Below are 21,531 nucleotides of genomic sequence, written 5' to 3' on the forward strand. Positions count from 1 at the left end.
AAAGGCAAAAGACTATTCCTGAGCCACGTCACTAAACCATGCAGTCTTCGCAATCACACTAACCTTTGATCCTGATGCTCCTTGAAGACCTGGTGGACCTTCAGGCCCTGGTAAGCCTGGAGGACCTGGAGGACCCTGAGAAGATTTCAAATAAAATATGCATTAGCTATTAAAAAAAAAAAAAAAAAAAGCATCTTTAAAGCAGATGTCTATCTTACAGTCTTTAAAATACAGTGAGTTTTTCCATTTACAAACCCCTCCACTCTTTATACTCAATTTCTTTTCTGTTTTCTGAAAAGATATTGTCTTATCTGTTTGCATTTTTAAAAAATTATAATCTCAATTCCTATGTTAACCCTCCTCATCTGAGGAGTCTCTATACAATACTGAAACATCAGATGCATGAAAATGTTTCACAGAAGCTGAGTTGTGGCAGCCAGACCTTGACACTGAAAGTGCAATTTTCAAAGCAGTTCCCCGGGGAAACAGTAATTTATTTGGGTAAACTGGCTGTCTGGAAATTGCCCTCACTCAAGATTGGCTAGAAGCACATGCAGAATTTCATTGCAAGTGCATTTTAACCAAGTCAGGGGCAGGTGTTCTTATGGGTATGTTTTGGGAAGGATTGACACACAAGAACAGGGGAAACAAAACCACAAAACTCAAAGAGCAAAACCAAGGTGGAATTGTCCAATCAGAATGGTGCACAAAAAAGTGTCTTTCAAGATACCAAATGCCTTTATTCATCCAAAATGACTCATTGACTCAATGAGTCATTTTCGATGAATAAAGGCATTTGGTATCTATCAGATGAGTTGAAAGACACTTTTTTGTGCACCATTCTGATTGGACAATTCCACCTTGGTTTTGCTCTTTGGGAAGGATTGAAAAATACAATGCACAGACTGTATTTTCAAATCTATGTAATGTTAATTTCCAGAGAAATTTTGCCCCCAGCAAAAGAAGATGCAACGGTGTGCAGGTATGTTATATCCAGGGCCATTTTCAAAGGGAAAGTAACCACAATACTATGAGCGTTTTTGGGGTGTTTTTTTTTTGACAATTAGGTTTAAAATCCACGCTCCTGTATGAAACTTGCCACCTGTAGAACTATCCCTCAGGGTGGAAAATCTCAATGAGTTTGGGCTGTGGCTTAATTGATCTAAAAGGAAGTATAAAAGCATGAAAGGTTGTGTGTTGATGATCACATGTTGTCAGTGGCATTTTAGAAGGAAACCCATATCACACATGGCCACTGCTGACGTAGTATTAAAGACATGGCCATTCCAAGTCAACAGAGCAATGCAGAGCGAAGGAAAAGGGAGTAACTAGCAAACAAAACGCATAATCCTATGGGCACATTCAACTAACCAGCAGTATTTGTAGAAGGCACCAATGAAAACCAAATTTCTTCCCCAACCTATTACTGCTTTTCAGCTGCTTATCTATGAGAGACGGAAGTAGGGTTCTTCTTCAGCACAACGGCGGAATTCCAAAGAGGACCCCCAAGAGTTTCTTGAGCAGTGCTCTTCTCAAGCCACCCACCCAGGGGTGCCAAATTAACGGCCTGTCCTGCAGTTACCTTAAATGCATCCAGAACTCTGCCATCATAGTCAATTATTACAGTATCTCCTTGTTCACCTTTCTGGCCAGGTGGACCCTTGAGATAAAGAAAACGTGGACATTTTAGGGACAAGTTAGTGTATTTGCATCTGAAAAATAGGAGGCCTCAGAAACCAGTATCCTCCAAACTCTGTATAGGTCGCCCAGAGCTAGGCGCACAATTTTGGGCATGGAGCGCAGATGTGTACATAATGTATTTGGCTCATTGGTAGTAATAATCAATACTTGGCCTTAAAAGATTATAACAGATTTTAAGAGAGAGTAGATAGGGTAAATGAGTTTAAAAGCACAGGGGCTGGTGAGGGGGCTGATATTCCCATCCATTCTGTTTTCCCATCCATTCTGTGTATTTACCCTTATTTACCCCTCCTTTCCTATTATAAATTGTATTTCTTCCCCCTCTTTCCCAATGTTTCCTGTCCAGATTTGTCTGGTTTGTTTTAAATTGATTTTAATATTTTATTATATTATTGTTAATTTTTTATTATGTATTTTCTGTAAATGTAAATCGCTTAGTAGTTACGATAGGCGATTAATCAAATATTGAATAAACCTTGAAACCTTGATATTAAGACCATGGGAGTCAGCCCAGATATTTAATGCTGAGTCATTTCCAGTGACTGGCATCGTTTTTTGGCCAGTTTAAATTTAACCAGCCAAGCTGATATTCAGCACTGGGTGGGGTTAGGTTCAAAGCAGTTAAAGATATTCCACCAAATCTAGCCAGCAATGTGCTGAATACCAGTGGAAAGTCAGTGATATCATGCGATATAACAGGCTACACATTAAATGAGTAACCGGCAGTATTCAGCAGGAGAACGCCCACAGAATATTGTCGGATCGCTGGTCAAATGGTTTTAAGTATCGGGCGGTAAGTCAAAAAAGAAGCCCAGTTGGCCACCAGCTGATACAGAGGCAAAAGCTTATTGAGAACTAAAATGCGACGTGGCCAGCGTTTCAAGCCAAAGTGCCTGCCTTAGGGGGGTCAACTGAAATCAAGTCTCTTTAATTCACTAGCATTAATGCGAGTCCAGCATCAGAAACCCTTCAGTCACTGGGACACAATGATATGCAAACTTGCCATCAATAAAGCACTGCTCTTCTTTTGGCTACCTTACAGACTAACAAACCTAACTTAGCGGGACAAGAGACCCCCCTTCACCAGATGTATCCGCCCTCCATATCTGCCAGGGGTGGAGCCCTATCTTCTAAGGCTTATGTTTTCCATACATCTGGGAATCTGATAGCCTCAAGCCTTTGCTAAATAGCATTAAGCCGGCTGGTAAGGACATGTGATCCTCTCTTGTGCCTTCTCGAAACAACAGTGTATACTCCTAATTTTGCATTCTTAGGAAAATGGTTATTCCCGTGAGTTTGCATCATTTATGGCCTGACTTTATAATTCTAAAAAATTTGACCATGTGTCTCCACTACTGATAGATGCACACTGGTTACCAGTAAATCATAGGATCTTTTTCAAACTAATGCTCCTAATTTTCAAAACTCTTAACATCTAATGAACCGCAATTCATCTCCAAATCTCTAATCCCATACAAACCTCATCGATCTCTTCGCTCTACTGATCAATGCTTATTGGCTGTTCCATCTCTAAAAATCATAGGCACTAGAAGAGCAGATATATTTACGGTCGCTGGTCCACAAAGGTGGAATAAACTCCCTCAATTTATTAGAATAGAAAAAAATATTACAACATTTAAAAAAACTTTTAAAAACATATTTATTTAAAGATGCCTTTGATTTTTAACAGTTCTTTTAAATTTCTTATGTTTTGGTTTTATTGCTTATGAAGTGTGCTTGAGCCACCTTGTACTACCTTTTTACCCTACCTCTTGTTCTTTCCCCTTATTCTTGCGAAACCCGAAATTGTAACTTTTACTCTTTCCCTTTCCCCTCAAGTAAGTTTTAAATGTTTTTATGTTATGTTAATATAGCTATTTTGTTAAGTTTCTTATTTCTTTGTATTATATTATGTACATCGCTTAGAAATTGTTATAGGCGATCCATCAAAAGATTGAATAAACTTGAAACTTGAAGTTGAGGTATATTCCTTTTCACGTCAATACGACTCTGTTTCTTAGATGCTTGCATTGAACTGTAACGCATTTTCTCTTTATTAGTACATTAATTTAGAAGCTGTTTTCACATGCAAAAGCTGGAGAGAGGGAATGAGAGCGGGAAGCAGAGACAAACGTTCAGGCCCCATGATGGTACAAAGCAGTTCTTACTGTGGCACCCATGACTCCTTCTCCTTTCTCTCCATTTTCACCCTGGATATAAGGTGCCAAAAAAAGAGGAAAGCGTTACTCCTGGGTTATACATAAATATATCAAGATCTAGGTGAACAAAATGCATTTATAATGCTGTTAGTCATAAAATATCTTTTTTTTTTTTTTTCAAATATCTTTATTGATTTTCAAATTATGTAGAACAGGTAGAAAAGACTTAAGAGCCTGGGATTGTTCTCCCTGAGAAAAGGAGACTGCGAGGGGATATGATCGAGACCTTCAAAATACTGAAAGGAATCGACAAAATAGAGCAGAAAAAATTATTTACATTGTCCAATTTGACACAGATAAGAGGACACGGAATGAAGCTAAGGGGGGACAAGTTCAGGACACCTGGAATGCTCTCCCAGAGGAGGTTATTGCGGAATCGACTGTCCTAGGATCCAAAAGCAAACTAGATGCACATCTCCTTACGAGAGGCATAGAAGGATATGGGTGACTAAAAATTACGCCAGGCAGGGCCTCCACGTGTGCGGATCGCCGGACTTGATGGACCGAAGGTCTGATCCGGAGATGGCGCTTCTTATGTTCTTATGGGAAAGGCCTCAGAGCCCCACCTCAAACAAGTTATATGAGTGCAGTGATTGCTACGATAGGTCCCTGTAATACCTGAAGCGGCAGTTCAGCAAAACATTGGCCAACATTAGTGAGACCGAGTCTTCAGTTAAAGCACATAAGTTGCATTATGTTTCCGTGTCTAAAGATTTTTTTCCCACTGTAGTTTCTGCATTGCACAGAGCTGAGTGTGACTCCTTCGCGGGGCTTCTTTTATGCCTACGAAGCAAAGCCTCGATAAAATTTACTGCTTGAAGTGGGGCTCCGAGGCTTTTCTCCTTTGCTTTAATGTTTACTTCCCCACTTTAGCTCTGTCTCTGCATTGCGGTGTCAGGAATAACGAGGGCAAATGAATAGGCCCCGTCTAGATCGCTTTTTGGTTGGACTTATTTATGGCATTCAGCTCCAGCTGTATAGATATAAACAGAGCAATAGCAAAAAAGGAGACCTTGCCCTAAGGCCCATCTAATATAATAAAATGGTAAGCCGCACATGCGCACTTCCTAAGTGTGTGCCGCTTTTCCGTGAGCTGTAGCGACACATAGGAAGTGCGCATGCGCGGCTTACGATTCTTTGAAAGACGCGGCGGTGGCTACTCTCACGATCCCCGCCTGCGTCGGACTTCCGACGCAGGTGGGGATCATGAGAGGAGCCACCGCCGAGTCTTTCAACTAAAAAAAAACAAAAAACAAGGCGGATGTCGGCCCGATGGCTGGAGTTCACCGCTGAGTCCGGTGAGGAGTGCTTCCCTCAACAGGAACTGTCGGGTCTAATTCAAATACTCCCGGCAGGTCGGGAGGGGGCGGAGCAGGCTCGCACGCCTGGCGGGGACCGGACAGGAACTAAACTCTCTGTAGGAGCCAGCCTGATGGCTGCAGATCACCGGACTGGACAGGGGGAGCAGGTAAGGGGGTGCTGCAGTACAGGAGGAGCAGGGAAGAGGTGATTCTGGACAGGGGGGGAGGTAACAGGAAGGGAGGCCTACTGCTGGATAGGGGAAGCAGGGAAGAGGTGCTGATAGACGGGGGGGGGGGGGGGTGGAGTAAAAGGAAGGGAGAAGGGCTCCTGCAAAGGAGAAGAGCTACTGCTGGATATGGGGAGCTGGAAATGGGGTGATGCTGAACAGGGGGAGATAAAAGGAGAAGGGCTACTGCTATATAGGGGGAGCAGGGAATGGGTGGGGGTGCTGCTGGACAGGGAGGAGGTAAAAGTAAGGGAGAAGGGCTGCTAGCACCCATTATAAAAATGAAGGAAGGTTTTCTATGTTGAGCAGGCTTTTCCTCATTCCACAGAAGGCTATGCATGGGCTTGGAGATCAGAGGCATTCATTCCTTGTTGATTTATTGATTATGTGTAGTTGTTTCTATCTAATCTAATCCACAGTTTATTAATCACACTATACCAAAAAGGTTCAAGATGATTTCCATTCAAAGAGGATGTAAAATTCTATGTTAAATGTTTGGTTTTAATAGTTTTTATATTTTATGTGTAAACTGCTTTGCTGGGTTGTTTTCCTGAAAGGTAAATTCTTTTAATAAAGATCCATGTGTCTGTTCCGATTGTACCTTTGTTCCAGGCATCCCATCTCTTCCATTTTCTCCAGCAGGACCTGTGCTGCCTTTCTCACCCTTAAAAATAAAAGAAGTAGCATTTATTCAAATTTTGTTAGCTATAGCGTTGAAACTCTAAAAGGCATAGGTTGTCTTGCAGCATCTGTTTTCACGTTCAATAACTAGGCCCTAAAAATTAACATAGGTGTTTTTAAAAATTCAGCTCCGGAAGCAGGATTTTCAAAAACCCACGTTAAAAAGCGACGGCCTGCTAACGCAGCCGTTTTGATAGCGAATCTAAAAAAGCGAGACATTTAAAAAAAAACAAAAACCCATATGCGAGTAAGGTTGGCGGACAGCAGTGAAGATTCACTAAATTTGCATCTCTCCCGTGTCGGGAGAGTCATGGTGTCGGGTCAGTGTCGGGTCAGTCATGGTGAGGTTTTTAGTGCAGTGGGAGAGTGTAGGCATCTCTTCTGCTGCAGTGTATGTGTGTGTGTGTGTGGGGGGGAGGATCGTGTCAGTCACGGCGGGGAATTTAGTGCAGCGGGAGAGTGTGGGCATCTCTAATTGGGATCAGATCATCATGTATTAGGGATGCATTCGGTTTGTCAGCCTACCTTAAAATATCATAAGAGTCAATCTGTGCAATTAAGAAGTTCTAACACGCGTTAAAAATGTTTTATTAGCACAAATATGAGAACAGAGCAGAAAAATGTCTAAACGAACTGAAAATGAATGAAAATATTTTCCTGTATATCTCTCTACTAGAGGTCTGCACGGGAACGGGGATCACGGGAATCCCGCGGGTCCCGCGGGAATCCCCCCTAACCCACGGGACTCCCACAGGGACCCCCCTATGGCCCACGGTACGCCCACGGGGACCCCCCTCTAACCAACGGGACTCCCACGGGGATGGAAGGCTTTGGAAGCAGGGTTCGTCCATATAATATAATGGACACGTCAGCCTTAGTAAAAGAGGGGGTTTATAAGTTAATTACCTGAACAGAAAACAAAAAAAAGGGTTCCACCAAAGAGATTCCACAAGGAAAACAGCAAAAGAAACTGTGGAATTGATGAGCCTGTCAGAAGTAATTGCTGCTTTTTACGGGCGGGGATGGAGGTAATTCCTTGCGGGGATGGGTGGGGACGGAGAGGATCCTGACGGGTACGGGTGGGGACGGAGAGGATCCTGATGGGGACAGGTGGGGATGGAGAGGATTCTGACGGGGATGGGTGGGATTTCTGTCCCCATGCAACTCTCTACTCTCTACTACCTGTACTTATGAAATTTATGAATTAGAGGAAATTTTATCTACATATGAAAATTTTTCTTGAATCGTCATATGCCCTCTATTTTAGCTGTGTCCTCACAGGACTGATGCACACAATACCTTAGATCCTGCTGGTCCTGGTTGCCCTGGCGCACCATCTTCGCCCTAATGAAATAGAAGTAGTAAGACCGGTTTTGAATAGAAACATTGTTGGTAGGAATTTGGATGTCTGGATCGGGATGTGCACGATTCCCCAAATATTTTACAAAAGGCTTACTGAACCACGGAGTCTTTTGTAAAATACATTCTGGGATGCTGGAAAATACATATGCAAGTGTCAAGCACATTCAGTGGGAACATGTATTTTAGAAAAGAACACGGTATGGTATGGAAATCACCATATCACCATAGTTTTTGAACTTGCAATATCACCATAGTTTTTGAACTTGCAAATTGTACAGCACCTGCACAAGTGCGTTCCAGATTTTACCAAACTAGATGTCCAGGAAGATGAAATTAGAGTGTAATTCCCAGAGCACAACGTGTCCCACATACACGTGTATTTTCATTGTGAAATAGGGTATATATCTATAGGTTTTAGTCCTGCTCAAACTCCGCCCATATCATGCTCAAACATACACGCATGCCTCCTCCCCCTGCAATCTTCACATAGTAAAAGTATATATGTGTAAATCCTAGCTTTCTAAAATTGAGTTTTACATATGTATAGACCAGTGTCTATATGCTTATTTCCCAAACAGGGCTTCCAAAAAGGATGAATAATGTGTAGAGGACAAGAGGGATAACCAAGCACAACTGTTACATATATTAATTAGCATATAGCATTATATTTTTGTACATTAAATTATTATTTCTTTTTATATGATATAGAGATATGCTAACTGGTTATTTTTGTTTTCCTTCTGTCCTTTAGTCTTGGCCTGGGTTTCCTCAGTTGTTAACTATTTTCCATACCTTCTGCAACCATCCAAAGGATATGGGAAGTGGCTTCTATGACTTATCAACCAATAGAAATCGGTAATTAAAAAAGCAACATGGGCTTGAGGTACACACACTGTTTCATCACCTCATGGTATAAATTCCAACTGATTCCATAAAATCTTCATTATAAATCTAGGGAACATTTGCCCAAAATGTTTAATACTGAGCTTCAGGCCAGAAAGGAGATGCAAGCTTCATGTGCAACAGAAAAAAAAAGCAAAGCAGTGAGATGCCAAAGGCAAAGATTCCAAGGAATTTTATTAAAAAGTCTCAATGTCACATGTTGAGAGGACTCGACATGTGTTCTGTTACTGAAACATGGTTGTGTCAAGTCCTCTCAGCAAAAGAACCCTTGACTTTGGTCCCTCACTGCTTTTATCTTGCTAATACCAAGTTTCCACAAGAAAACCAAATATCTTCTAGGGCCAAAGGTGTAAACTCTTAGCTCCCTGAAGATGCAGGAAACAGAGGTAAAGAAACCCAAGGCAGAGACCTTGGCTTGCTTTAAATATTATTTATGCCAGTAGACCTTGGAAGAACAGCTTTTAAGAAATGATAGCTTACCGATTTCCCTGTAGCACCAGATTCACCCTTGCAAAACAAGAACAAAAATTCATCTTTAGAAAAACGAAGGAAAAAAACGAAAACCATTTTCTTGTACAAGTGCATAAATCACAGCTGTAATCCAGAACTTTGCACCACCTAAGATGTCATGCTGCCTTAGCGCAGGGGGTGAATAAAGAAGGTGAAACTACTTTAATATTACATATGAATATTATGTCAGCAACAGTAAATTTATCAAGCCAGTGACCAACATGTCTGTCCATATCAGCTTTAGGAAAGCATTTTTACAAATGCTGATAACATGTCATTCATAAGGTAATTTCATTTTGAGAGGACCAAGTAGCACTGCCACAGAGAAGGACCTAGGTTCAATTTCTGGCTCAGATTTGCTCTCTGGGTTGGCCTGGGCTAGGGTGGAGGGATGATATCAGTCATCTGAAAGAGCAACATCTAGTGGTTAGGTTTAAGATTGCAGGATTCTAGAAGGAGCCCTGATATATGACCCTTGGCAGAGGACCGTTGCTGCAGTTCTAAAGGGACAAAAATTAGTTACAAATGAAGGCTCACGGTAAAAGGTATCGGTTATATTTCCCATTTTGGTGGAAACTCAAAGGAGGCGAAGAAGGAAAGAGCAGATAAAAAATTCACTTTGAAGCATACCTTCAACCCTGGGGGTCCTCTGGGTCCCTGTTGAAAAATAAACAAACAAACAAAACATTTATTAATACCTTTCTTTAGAAAAGAAACAAAAGTTAGAAATGAATGCTTTTCCTCCTGTAGCCCATTTTCAGCCTCGGTGGGGTACATCCCAGGTAGAAGGTAATGCTTGGGGTCCATCTTTAGAGGTTGTAGATACTTCTGCAGGGTCCTGAATAGGGCAGATCCAACAGACGTTGGGAGACCTTGGTCTTAAGGGGCCCCTACTTTTCTCACTCCATTCCATTCACAAAAATATAGCCCAGCCTGGGCTCTTTGTTCTAAACCAGACATTTAAAGTCCAAAAAATCAACAAAAGCACAGAAGAAAAAAAATGGAATGGCCAGAACCATGAAATCTGTAAAGCCCACACATTTCAAGCTTCCGTGAAAATCCACCACCAAAGTACAACACCACACCCTTCCGTGAACATCCACCTCAAGCTTCTTGAGCCCTCATGGTCTGGAGATCTTAGGTCTCCCACTGCATATTCTGTGGTGATATTTTTTTCCTCTAACCTCTGAAAAATGAGAAACCTCTCTCTTCAGAGAAATAAAATCCACAGGATACTATTTGCAAACTGTGGTCCATGACTGGGTAGTACTTCCTTTGCCTTAGGAATCCTTACCCTCCAGTAGACTACTCTACACAGCCAAATCTAATCTAAATCTTGGATTTATATACCGTGTCATCTCCCCAAAAGGAGCTCGACTCGGTTCACATAAAAATCGATGATTAGAGTGAAAGTAGTTAGATTAGAGAGAAAATAATTTATTAATGAAGACCCTCATCCAACATCCTAGAGAGAAGATAACTAATTTTCCTTAAAACAATTTTCTAAGAACTGTTGAAATAACAGCGTTTTCATAGATCTGGAAGGAGAAGAGAGTTCTAACACAAGAGGGAATCCCATTCAGAATCATTGTAAAAGTACATGAGAAAGATTGAGTAATAATACCAATAGATCTTATTCCTTTTAAAGACGGAAAGGACAGTTTAAAGTTCAGCGTTTCATGAATCAGAAGATCTCTGATTATTCAAAGATAGAGGAATCAAAGACGTAAATAGCTCATGTTTGATTTTAAAAACCAAAGAAGCATTTTTAAACTGTACTCTGAGATAGACAGGGAGCCAGTGAAGATTTCTCAAAAGAGGAGACACGAACAAATTTTCTCTTACCAACATTTTAAAGAGACTTTTTCTGTTTGTGGAAGAAAAATCCTTCCTCTCTTCTTGGGTCATCTCTAGAAGCAGAAGTTCTTAGGCTACCTCCCAAGTCAATGATGCCCTCTGACTCAAAGTTCTCCACTTACATACTGATACCTTTGTGGAAGGGGAATGATGGTTGGGGGGGGGAGGTCTATGCTGGGAAAGGATATGGGGATGTATTTGGGGGTTTCTTCTGATGGGAGAAGAGGGTTCAAGCATGAGGAGTACATGCTGCTGAGAAGAGGGATAGAAAGGGTTTTTTAATTTAGAAGATTATTTCAATAATACAGTCACAGCAAAGAAGAAAAAAATTATGGGTTGATAAATGAAGTTGAATGTTAGGTCTTCATTAAGTTTTGGCATGTAGTTCTCTGCAGTCAGTCACGTCACCTTGAATGGAATTATGGGCATGTTTTAGGGTCAGAGAGAGGCCAACTGAGGCAGAAACAGAAGAAAAATACATATTGAATTTGGAGACCAGAAGCAATTACTTGCTTAGCAGTTGAAGTCTGGGGGGTCGGTACTCACCATTATGCCTTCCTCCCCTGGCTGTCCTTGCATACCCTAGAGAAAATGACATATTATGTAGCGTTTTAAACAATTAAGCAACTTTGCTCTTGAACAGTTAACTAGAATCCAAACAAAGCCAAAGTCTATCTGTACTATCCTGTCAGAGTACTGATGAAATGTCTGTAAAAACCAAACAAACTGATTGTAGCCATTCTCGACATTGAAGTCTCTGGTTCTCAGCAAGCCTATATTGTAATTAAGTAGTAAAGCTTTATATATAAAGAGAAGAATCATAGACGTGCTTTAGACAAATTAACTTAAATTGCGTTGTAAATGGCTGATTAGAGATGTCTCATACTGCTATTTACATTCTGTTTGGCCATTTGAAATGAGTCAGCCAAACTACAGAAGGATTATCTAGTTATTTCTCCATTCAAGATGCATTCCTTAGGATTTTATTTCTAAAGCTAGGTTCCCACAAACAGAATGGAAAAAAAACCTATTAATACAGGTTGAAACACTTTTGGTTTTAAATTGTAATTGTTTAACTCATCTAACCTCAGGCAAATTACTTAGCCCTTCCATTGCTTTGGGTACAAACTTAGGTTGTAAGTCCTCCAGAGACAGGAAAATACTGACTGAGCATGAATATAATTCATCTTGAGCTATTGCTGGCAAAGGATAAGAACATAAGAACATAAGGAGTTGCCTCCACTGGGTCAGACCGAGGTCCATCTCGCCCAGCGGTCCGCTCCCGCGGCGGCCCATCAGGTCCACGACCTGTGAAGTGGTTTCTGACCACTTCTATAACCTACCTCAAGTTCTATCTGTACCCCTCTATCCTTCAGGAACCTATCCAAACCCTCCAAACTACAGAGTTCTGGCCTAAATCCCCCCAAACCAGATAGACCAGGCGGACATTTAGGGCTGAATTCTACATTGGCTGCGCCTAAAAAACTATAAATTATAAAGAGTTTTACTTCATGCAAAATTGTCATTTCTTTAATAAGACATTAACTATTTTTTTTTTCTGAGGCCCTCCAAGGACCTACAAATCCCAAATGTGGCCCTGCAAAGGGTTTGAGTTTGAGACCACTGTGCTGACTGACTGATGTACAAGGAGCAACAACAGAAAAATCCAACTGAAGCTGCAGTAAAAAAAATCACCAAAACGGAAAAACCAAAAAGAAACTGCAGGCAATGTACAAGATGTAGGCAAGATTTATTGTACCAAATTAAGATGCAGTAATATAAAAGCCTTTTTACCAACCAAGGGACCCGACACGGTCCGTGTTTCGGACAGTACACCTTCGTCAGGGGTCCATGGTAAATAAGGCATTTGTTGTTACTCTTATTCTTTGCGGTATATCTTATACCCTTGGTTGGTAAAAATGTTTTTATATTACTGCATCTTAATTTGGTACAATAAATCTTGCCTGCATCTTGTACATTGCCTGCAGTTTCTTTTGGTTTTTCTGACTGATGTACAAGTACTTGCCTTGAAATGATGTTTACTTTGCTGGTGGAGTTTGGTTGGGGCATGCATATTATAACACACTATAATTTACACATCTATTTTGAAAAATATTGGCATGGACATTTACATCAGCTGGTATAAATATCCGCGCTTGTCACTTACATATAAAATAGGCATCACGTATGCATTTTAAAAGGCACCTTAACGCGACACCCCCTTATAAAACTACCTCCAACAAGTCATACAGATGCAATAATCACCATAAATGTCTCCAGCTCAATAGAATATTCCTAGTCTGCTAAGCTTTGTACAAATCCGAATATCATTTGCTTCCTTTATGCCCCTTCTCCCCATTTTGCTAAGATAAAACTCAATTTCTGAACTAGATTCAACATGGAGACTAGATAAGTTTCTATTTCTACTGAACTTTACAGAAGAACATTGCTTACAGGTAGACCCGGTGGTCCTCTCGGGCCATCTCTGCCTGTGTCTCCAGGAGGTCCTCTGGCACCTGGTGGGCCTGGAGGACCAGGCAGACCGGGGGATCCTGCTTGACCTTGATCGCCCTGCAAAATAATTAGACAATGTCATTACAGGCAAAGAGAGAAACCCTAAGGAACACGGCTCTACACACTAAACCAAAGCAGATATAGCAAAAGGGTAGATGCAGTCCTAGAGGACCTACGATTCCTCCTGCGCTCAACTTGACCTTTCAAAGGGACCTTTAAAAACATGAACCTGTTTCTGTGCATGGCCTCCATCAACTCACCTATGTGCTGCCTCTTCCTAAAGACTTCCAAGAGGCCTTGCGGTGGCAAGTCAAATGCGCGCAAGACAAAAGCGCGTGGACAAATGTGCGCGAAGACAAGTGAGCACAAGACAACTGAGCGCAAGACAAATGAGCGGAAGGACCAATCAGTGCAACGACAATGGTGGCGGTACAAAATCGTGCGGGTCAAACACGCGCCGACATAGTGTTCCCGCTGCCTTGCCGTATCTACTGAAAACTGAACTTTTCCCCTGAAAAATAGGCAAAATGTTAAGTTTCCTCTATAATAGGGGGGGGGGGGTTACAACCTCCCAAGACCACCCCCAATGGCAGCACCAACATTACTTTTTGAGGTTAAAATATATAAATAAATGTTGGCGCGCGCATTTGTCCCCTATGCCTTCCTAACACAATCACGCGCAAGACGTTGACGTAAGGATGCCATTTACGTCATTGTCATATGTGACTGTGTTTTGCAAATGCATTTTTAACCACTATAATTGTCGCGCTCACTTGTCTTGCACTCAGTTGTCTTGCGCACTGAATTGTTTTGCGCTCAGATGTCTTGGCCCAGTTGTCTTGCGCTCACTTGTCTTGGCGCTCACTTGTCTTGGTGCTCAAACATTTTGCGCTCACTTGTCTACACCCATTTGTCTACGCGCTTATGTCTTGCGCGCATCTGACTATGAACCGCCCTCGCACCCTGCTATTAACCCGAAGATGCTTTTCCCTACACATATTTTGTCTCTTCTTCTTGTCTTTATTAGATTGTAACCTTCCAGAACCAGGGACCATCTATTTTTGTATGTGCTGTAGCACTATGGTGGTAATTCTACGGTGGTATCACTACGGCGGTAATTCTGTAAGTGGGAGCCTTCTGGTTGGTGCCCCAATGTTGAACGGTGACAGCCTATTCTGTAATGGCATCTGGGTGCCCAGATTCTGTTCTAGATTATAGCATAATCCATCAGTGGCGTAGTGAGAGTGAGAGGCGCCCGGAGCGGAGGCATCCTTCCCCCACCCTCATCTCCTTCTCCAATCCCCCCCTGCTGTGCAAGCGCCTCCCCTTCCCCCCCATACTTCTTAGTTGTTCACCGCCATGAATAACAACTTCAACGGGCTCCTCACGACCCTGGCGGCGCTCCCTTTGACGTCACTTCTTATGCGCGGTACCCGGAAGTGACATCGGCGGCAGTCATGAGGAACACACTGAAGTTGTTGCTTATGGCGGTGAACTAGAGGTATGGGGGGAAGGGGTGCGCATGTAGTGAAGGGAGGGGTGGGAAGAGGTGGAGGGGGTGGAGAACAGGAGGGGTGTGCCAGCGCCCCCACCAACATGGTGTCCAGGGTGGATCATCCCCCTCACTACGCCACTGTAACCCAGTACTGGTACATCTTTCGTTTAGGCATGCACCTGGCCCAATTGCAGGCACCCCAATGTGGCAAGAGTATAAACATGCAGAGACGGGAATGGGAAATTGAGTTCCTGCGGGGACAAATTTGCCCCCATGTCATTCTCTAATAGTAACATAGGCCCTCTTTTACAAAGGTGCGCTAAGCGTTTTAGCACGTGATTAGCCTGCGTTAAATCAACGCACGTGCTAAACGCTAACACGGCCATAGGATAACATGCACGCGTGCTGGTTAGCATGCACTAAAAAGCATAGCGCACCTTTGTAAAAGAGGGGGATAGTAGAAGCTGGCCGATAAGAGACTTCCATGGTCCATCCAAAGTGCCCAAACAGGTTCCACTTTGTCACGAGTAAACGCTTGCATAATTAATCTCCGTCTCTCCCTGCCAATTCCGGGGCGCAGACCGGAGAAGTCTGCTCGGCATCGGTCCTACTTCCCAACTACTGGACTTAGCATTGACGCTCGCTCCAGGCCTTGATCCTGATCCGTTTTATGCCATTTATGGAACCCATATCATAGAAGTCTACCCGGTATTGGTCTTACTTCCCAACCTCTGAAGCTGCCGTGAAAGCTCACCCCAGCTAAGAGATCATTTAAATTTAGTGATCCTCTTTGTTCATCCCACATATTCTTGAATTCCAGGCATCCACCACCCTTTCTGTGAAAAAGTATTTCCTGACATTGCTCCTGTCTCCCACCCTGGAACCTTAACTCATGATCTCTGCCCATAAGTTATACCCATTAAAAAATACATGATTAGATTAACTTGTCTCTTCTTTGATATTTCTGGGTCGTAGACTGTAAAGTCCACCTGGTATTGTCCTAGGTTCCAACTGCTGAAGTTGCCATCTAATCAAGCCACTGTGACATCACTGCTGAGGTTGGCTCTCAGGCATTGGTAGAATAAGGAATTATGACATCACAGTCTAAGCTCTGGAATGTTTCTACTCTCTGGGTTTCTGCCAGGTAACATAGTAAATGATGGCAGATAAAGACCTGAATGGTCCATCCAGTCTGCCCATAAGTTATACCCATTAAAAAATACATGATTAAATTAACTTGTCTCTTCTTTGATATTTCTGGGCCCACCTGGTATTGTCCTAGTTTCCAACTGATGAAGTTGCCTCTAAGCTCACTCCAGCCTATCCAACCATCCCGTTGTTTGCAGGATATCTACTGTAAAGTCTGGCCAGTAACATCTTGCCCAACCCTTGCCATATGACCACCACCCTTGTGTTCGGTCAATTTGCTGCCATTTATGTGACTGTGCCAGTTTCCCATACGTTAACATGTGCAATTGGCACAAAACTGTGAGCACCCAGTTACAGAATTGTTGTTTTTGGGGGTTTTTTGTAGGAAGGAATATTGTTATCCGATTCCACAATTATTGTGAAACAATAGTGGAAAACACACAATTTGCACACATTCCTGGATAGTGAATTGAAATAATGCCTTGGATTCTTGCCCCCTGAAACTGAATATTAAATCGCCAAGAGAATGGCAAGGCAATGTTCAGGCTAAGAATCCAATTTAAAGAAAATTAAATTAATAGGAGGGGATCCAATTTTCAGAAAGCTGTTACTAGTACTGCATGGTCTGTCAGCCCACAGCTTTAGTGCAACCATAAGCTTGATTTACAAAACTATTTTATAAATGCAAGACACAGGTTGGGGGGAAACCTTAACAAATTAGGGCCTAATGCTTTGGATTTTTTTTTTTTTTTTAGTTTAAGTAGGTGTAAATCACATGAAAAAGCAGGATTATAAATACTATAACACCTGGATGGGACAGCAACCCTCCCTCTTCCCATAGGAACCAGCTCTGTAGGTGCTCAAGCATCCCCAATATGGAATAAACTCATTGACTGTATCTAGGGAGATGTAATTTACACTGGGTTTAGCACCCCCATTATTTTTTTAAAAGCTGACTCTTATGCCTCCTGCATTCATCTGATCAGCTGGTATCACGTCGTATGATTTTTATTCAAACTCTGGTTTTCAAAGTCAGATCTATAGGAGTGCAGGAAAGCATCAGGCATGAGCATTGTAAAGCAGAAGCAACAGATGTTCCGTCGATCTACCTTAAGGATTCGTCGGTTAAAGACATGCTGGTCGTTAGAGAGAAATCCGTGATTGAGGCGTGGAAAGACCATCTAGCCCGGAGAGTAAGTCACAGGAAAGATGAGGAGATCAAGGGGAAAAGTCAGCAGAATACACTCTGTACAGCAGAAACAGAAGAAAGACAGTAGAAAAAGACCAGAAAAAAACCCCCAAGTTTTACCTAATCTAGAGATCGGTTTGTTTGTTTTTTCTGAGAGAAATGGTGTGGTTGAAGAAACTAATCTAACCATGTTCTAGTTAGTCCAATAAAAAAGTATGGTGACGAGTCAAAAGCACGCGGGACAATTGCGCACCGACAAAGCCGCTCGGACAAATGCGTGCAGGATGTCAGCCGCAGGATTAAAAGTTAACTTTAAAAAGCTCTGATGGGGTGTGTGTGTGGGGAGGGGGAATCCCCCTTTACTTAGAAGTGTTGCCTCTGCCAATGGGGGGAGAACCCCCTACTTAGAGAGGAAATTGTAATTTTTCCCCTAAAAAAGAGAGGGAAGAATCACACTTTCCTCTGTAATCGGGGGAGTTCACCCCCCCCCAATGGCAGCGGCAAAAATTCTAAGTAAAGTGGGGGGTTCCCCCCAAACCCCCCTCCCCTCAGAGCGCTTTAAAGTTAAGTATTAATCCGGTGCGCTGCCATCCTACGCGCATTTGTCCGAGCGGCTTTGTCGGCGTGCGGTTGTCCCGCGCACTTTAGTCTAAGTACCAAATGTTTCACCTGAATTGTTTTTTAAAAAAATTTCTACATATTATCTTATTTTTCTGGAATCTGTGTTTCAGTAAATGGTGTTGGAGAGGGACTATAAGATGACAAATTAGTTAAGCAGCGAGCGTTACTAATGTGCGCTGTCACCGTTAACTCGCAGAGAGCAATTCTACAAAAGCTCCCCAGATTTGTGTGCTAAAACACAAGACATCGAGTGCAAATTCTATAATGGCATCTGGCCACCCGCATTCCATTATAGAGTAGGTATAAACTGGCATTTGTGTTCCAACATTTAGGCGGTATCATTTACGCCACGTTGCACATAAACGTCACACTTTAGCGCATCACCTGCCTATTCTATAAGTTACATGAATTCCACGATACCAGTTTCTCCTGTAGCGCCTGTTGACGTTCATGAGCAGTTTGATAATTATTTATGTCACGAAGATTGAATGTCGAGAGCAAGTTGAAATTTGTTAGGCGTTAAAATGTACTTATGAACGCTATTTTTGGAAACCGCTTAGAGCGGTGTATTGCAAGCTGTGTGCCTCCTGAGATTTCAGGTGTGCCGCGGTACACTGGGGAAGAGGAGAGATGCCGGCGCCAGCCGACTGTCTACAGCAGTGGTTCCCAATCCCATCCTGGAGGACCACCATGCCAGTCGGGTTTTCAACATAGCCCTAATGAATATGCATGAGAGAGATCAGCATATAATGGAGGTGCCAGGCATGCAAATCTGCTCCATGCATATTCATTAGGGCTATCCTGAAAACCCGACTGGCCTGGTGGTCCTCCAGGACGGGGTTGGGAACCACTGGCCTACAGGACGTGCCTCACGCGAAGAGAGGAATGCCCTGTAAGCAATCTCCCGATGCCGGCAACTCTTCTCTCTGCCGGCCCTTCTCTCCAGCGCAGGTCCTTCTCTCGGCACAAGGCCCGTTTGAAGGGCCTTTGCGCATGCGCTGACGTCAGCGCGCAGACATCACACGTGTGTGAGACGTCATCACGCCGACACCAGCGCACTGCCGGGTGTCTCGAGCCGGGGACACTAGGTTTAGTGTGCCCCGTCTCAAAAAAGTTTGCGAGACACTGGCTTAGAGTGTAGGTGGCATATAACTTTATAAAATTCCAACTACAAAGGAGCGTGTATACATTTCAATTGTTGCTCATTGGTGCCAATAATTATCACCCAATTCCTGTCAATTAACTGCTCGCTTGTCAATTACGGTCCATGCACAAGTATGGAATAAGCCCAATGAGTGCCAAATTGTGGCACGACATTTTTGGGTGCCACGTATAGAATCTGGAGGGTAATGTGTGTGGAAATGCAGGCATTAAAGTGGCAGAATTGCTCATCGTGCGGGAAGTAAAATCCTGCTGCGTCAGACGTAATTCTGCGAGCACCTGATTAACGTGAATTCCTTGCCCACTAAGCTATAAAAGATTATGTAGCAATTTACTTCCTCTTTGGCCCTATATATTGTAAGCCCCCAGAGACAGGGAAATTCCTGGTACACATGAATATTCATACCTCAATGTGGCCTACATTTAAACAAACAGATAAAGCTAATCTTTAGTTATGAATATCATGCTGTTCTAATGCACTCTACAGATTTTGACTGAGCCAAACTACCCTATATATATAATACAATCTGCATGCAATAAACAACCAATCTCCATTTAACTAAATGACAAACACATGGTCTTGAGAACATCTGGTTTTTAAAAAAAATCAGTGTAGGGGGTGGAAACCTAAAATTTACTTCTTTAAACAACTTGACCTCTGTGTAAAAGACTTAGACAATGTAAAGGAAATATACAGTCTAGTGGCTTGACATTCCTTCTTGAATAAGACAAGCAGAAAAACGTAAGGCTGAAAGAAATTCATCTGGCACAACTGGACCAAATGCATGATTAGAAGGCTGTGTAGAATGGAGGTTAGTTAACGGAGACTTATTGAAACTGCACTAAGCTGAATAGTTCTTCCATGCTTATTCTGTAACCCTGACAAACCACCTCCAAAATTTTTTTTTTTTTTTTAAAGTGTAAACTAGATCATTTTTTCCAAGAACTGTTATTAAAGTAGGCTGGGGAGGGGGAGGTATCATGGAGTCTTGCTACTTTTGGGGATCCTGCCAGGCACTGGTGACCTGGATTGACCACTGTTGTAAACAGGACACTGGGCTTGATGAATCTTTGGTCTAAGCCAGTACAGCAATTCTTATATTCTTTTCTTCTGATGAAGCCAGTCCTCTTTTCTTTTAGCAAAACAGCTGGTGTGCAATGCAGTGGACAACTGATTCTGTTCATGCATATCACATTAGAACTAGAGCGGATGTGTCCTATGGAAGAACTGGATTCAATAATTATGTTTATTGCAGTTCTTAACATTAAGCCAAACTCAACCACCAGAGGGCAGAAAAATCCAACACTTGCAACCTGGTTAAAGGCTGCGGAGAAGAATTTTACTTTAGTAAAATACGTGAAACTCATTTTAGACAGAACATAAAAACTGGAAGGGATGTGTACAATTCAGAGAGTATTTTTGAAAAGGGTCATCTAAAATACATACAGGAATGCATGCGGTGACGTAGTAAGGGGGAAGGGGTTCCACCGAGGGCGCTCTCCACCCTCCTGCTCCTTCCCACGCCTCCCCTTGCCACGCATGCTCTTTCATTCATACCTCTATCTCTTTGCTGGCATGAACCACTCCCACCTGCTGCTCGGGCCAGCGTCGGCTCTTCCTCTGACATCACTTCCGGGTCCTGTGCTTAGAAAGGGACGTCAGAGGGAGTTGCTGTTGCTGCTCATGCCGGGAAAGTTAAAAGAGGTACGGGGTTGGGAAAGGGTGTGAGTGCACAGCGGGGTGGGGGGGGGGGGGAGGGTGCGGAGAGGCACCACCACCCCGGGCATCTCTCACCCTCTCTACGCCGCTGAATGCATGCATTGAGCGCAGTCATTTTACAAAGCTATGTATTGAAAACTGGGTGTCAGGTCAAAGGCGCGCGCAGACAATTGAGCGCAGCGCGGAGGCGCGCACCACAGAAAATTACTGTTTTTAGGGCTCCGACGGGGTGTGTGGGGGGGGAACCCCCCCACTTTACTTAATAGAGATCGCGCCACGTTGTGGGGGCGTTGTGGAGGCTTTGGGGGGTTGTAACCCCCCACATTTTACTGAAAACTTCACTTTTTCCCTGTTTTTAGGGAAACGCCGGCGCGATCTCTATTAAGTAAACTGGGGGGCTCCCCAACAAAACCCCCCATCGGAGCCCCTAAAAACTGTAATTTTCTTTGGTGCGCACCTCCATCTTGTGCTCAGTTGTCGGCGCGTGCCTTTGTCTTTTGCGGGGTTGTCTATGAACCAAAAACTGAATGAAGGAATGCGGCAACTTGCACGTGAATCAAAAAAGAAGAGACAAGGCCTCGAAATACTTTAGAACAGTAGCAAGAGGCAGCACTGGAGACGTCACAACCAAGTCTTTATTGAAGTAAAGTCATAAAATATGCAAAATCCCAGCTAGAACCCAGTTTCGGCGACAGCGTCGCCTTCCTCAGGGGACAATGTATATCTAATAAAATCATAACAAAAATGTGCATATAAATTAAGTGAATACATGAAATCCTGTGCAATGAGATATCTGTGTTTCCAGCTACGTTTGATTTTCCACATACCAGTTCATTATCATAGGACTCTTATGGACCCCTGAGGAAGACATCTTGTCGAAACGCGAACCGTGTTGGGTCCTGCTCCATTAGCGGACTAGGT

General features: G+C 42.9%; 1 protein-coding gene across 11 annotated transcripts in view; it reads right to left on the reverse strand.

Annotated features, from left to right (window-relative positions):
- Positions 1–21,531, reverse strand: part of COL23A1 (collagen type XXIII alpha 1 chain) — a 354,065-nt gene that overhangs the window by 35,747 nt on the left and 296,787 nt on the right. For 7 of the 11 annotated variants that reach the window (XM_033927623.1, XM_033927628.1, XM_033927631.1 and 4 more), the window contains 10 exons: positions 17,029–17,100; positions 13,216–13,332; positions 11,308–11,343; positions 9,535–9,561; positions 8,875–8,901; positions 7,429–7,473; positions 6,050–6,112; positions 3,870–3,911; positions 1,583–1,660; positions 64–135 (listed from right to left, as the gene is read on the reverse strand). In XM_033927623.1, the coding sequence (XP_033783514.1) occupies positions 64–135; positions 1,583–1,660; positions 3,870–3,911; positions 6,050–6,112; positions 7,429–7,473; positions 8,875–8,901; positions 9,535–9,561; positions 11,308–11,343; positions 13,216–13,332; positions 17,029–17,100 (579 nt within the window). The remainder of the gene's footprint in view (positions 1–63; positions 136–1,582; positions 1,661–3,869; positions 3,912–6,049; positions 6,113–7,428; positions 7,474–8,874; positions 8,902–9,534; positions 9,562–11,307; positions 11,344–13,215; positions 13,333–17,028; positions 17,101–21,531) is intronic. The other 4 variants (XM_033927632.1, XM_033927626.1, XM_033927622.1 and 1 more) reach the window with 2 other exon arrangements.

Source organism: Geotrypetes seraphini, chromosome 18, assembly GCF_902459505.1.
Source record: "Geotrypetes seraphini chromosome 18, aGeoSer1.1, whole genome shotgun sequence".
Lineage (NCBI taxonomy): Eukaryota > Metazoa > Chordata > Amphibia > Gymnophiona > Dermophiidae > Geotrypetes > Geotrypetes seraphini.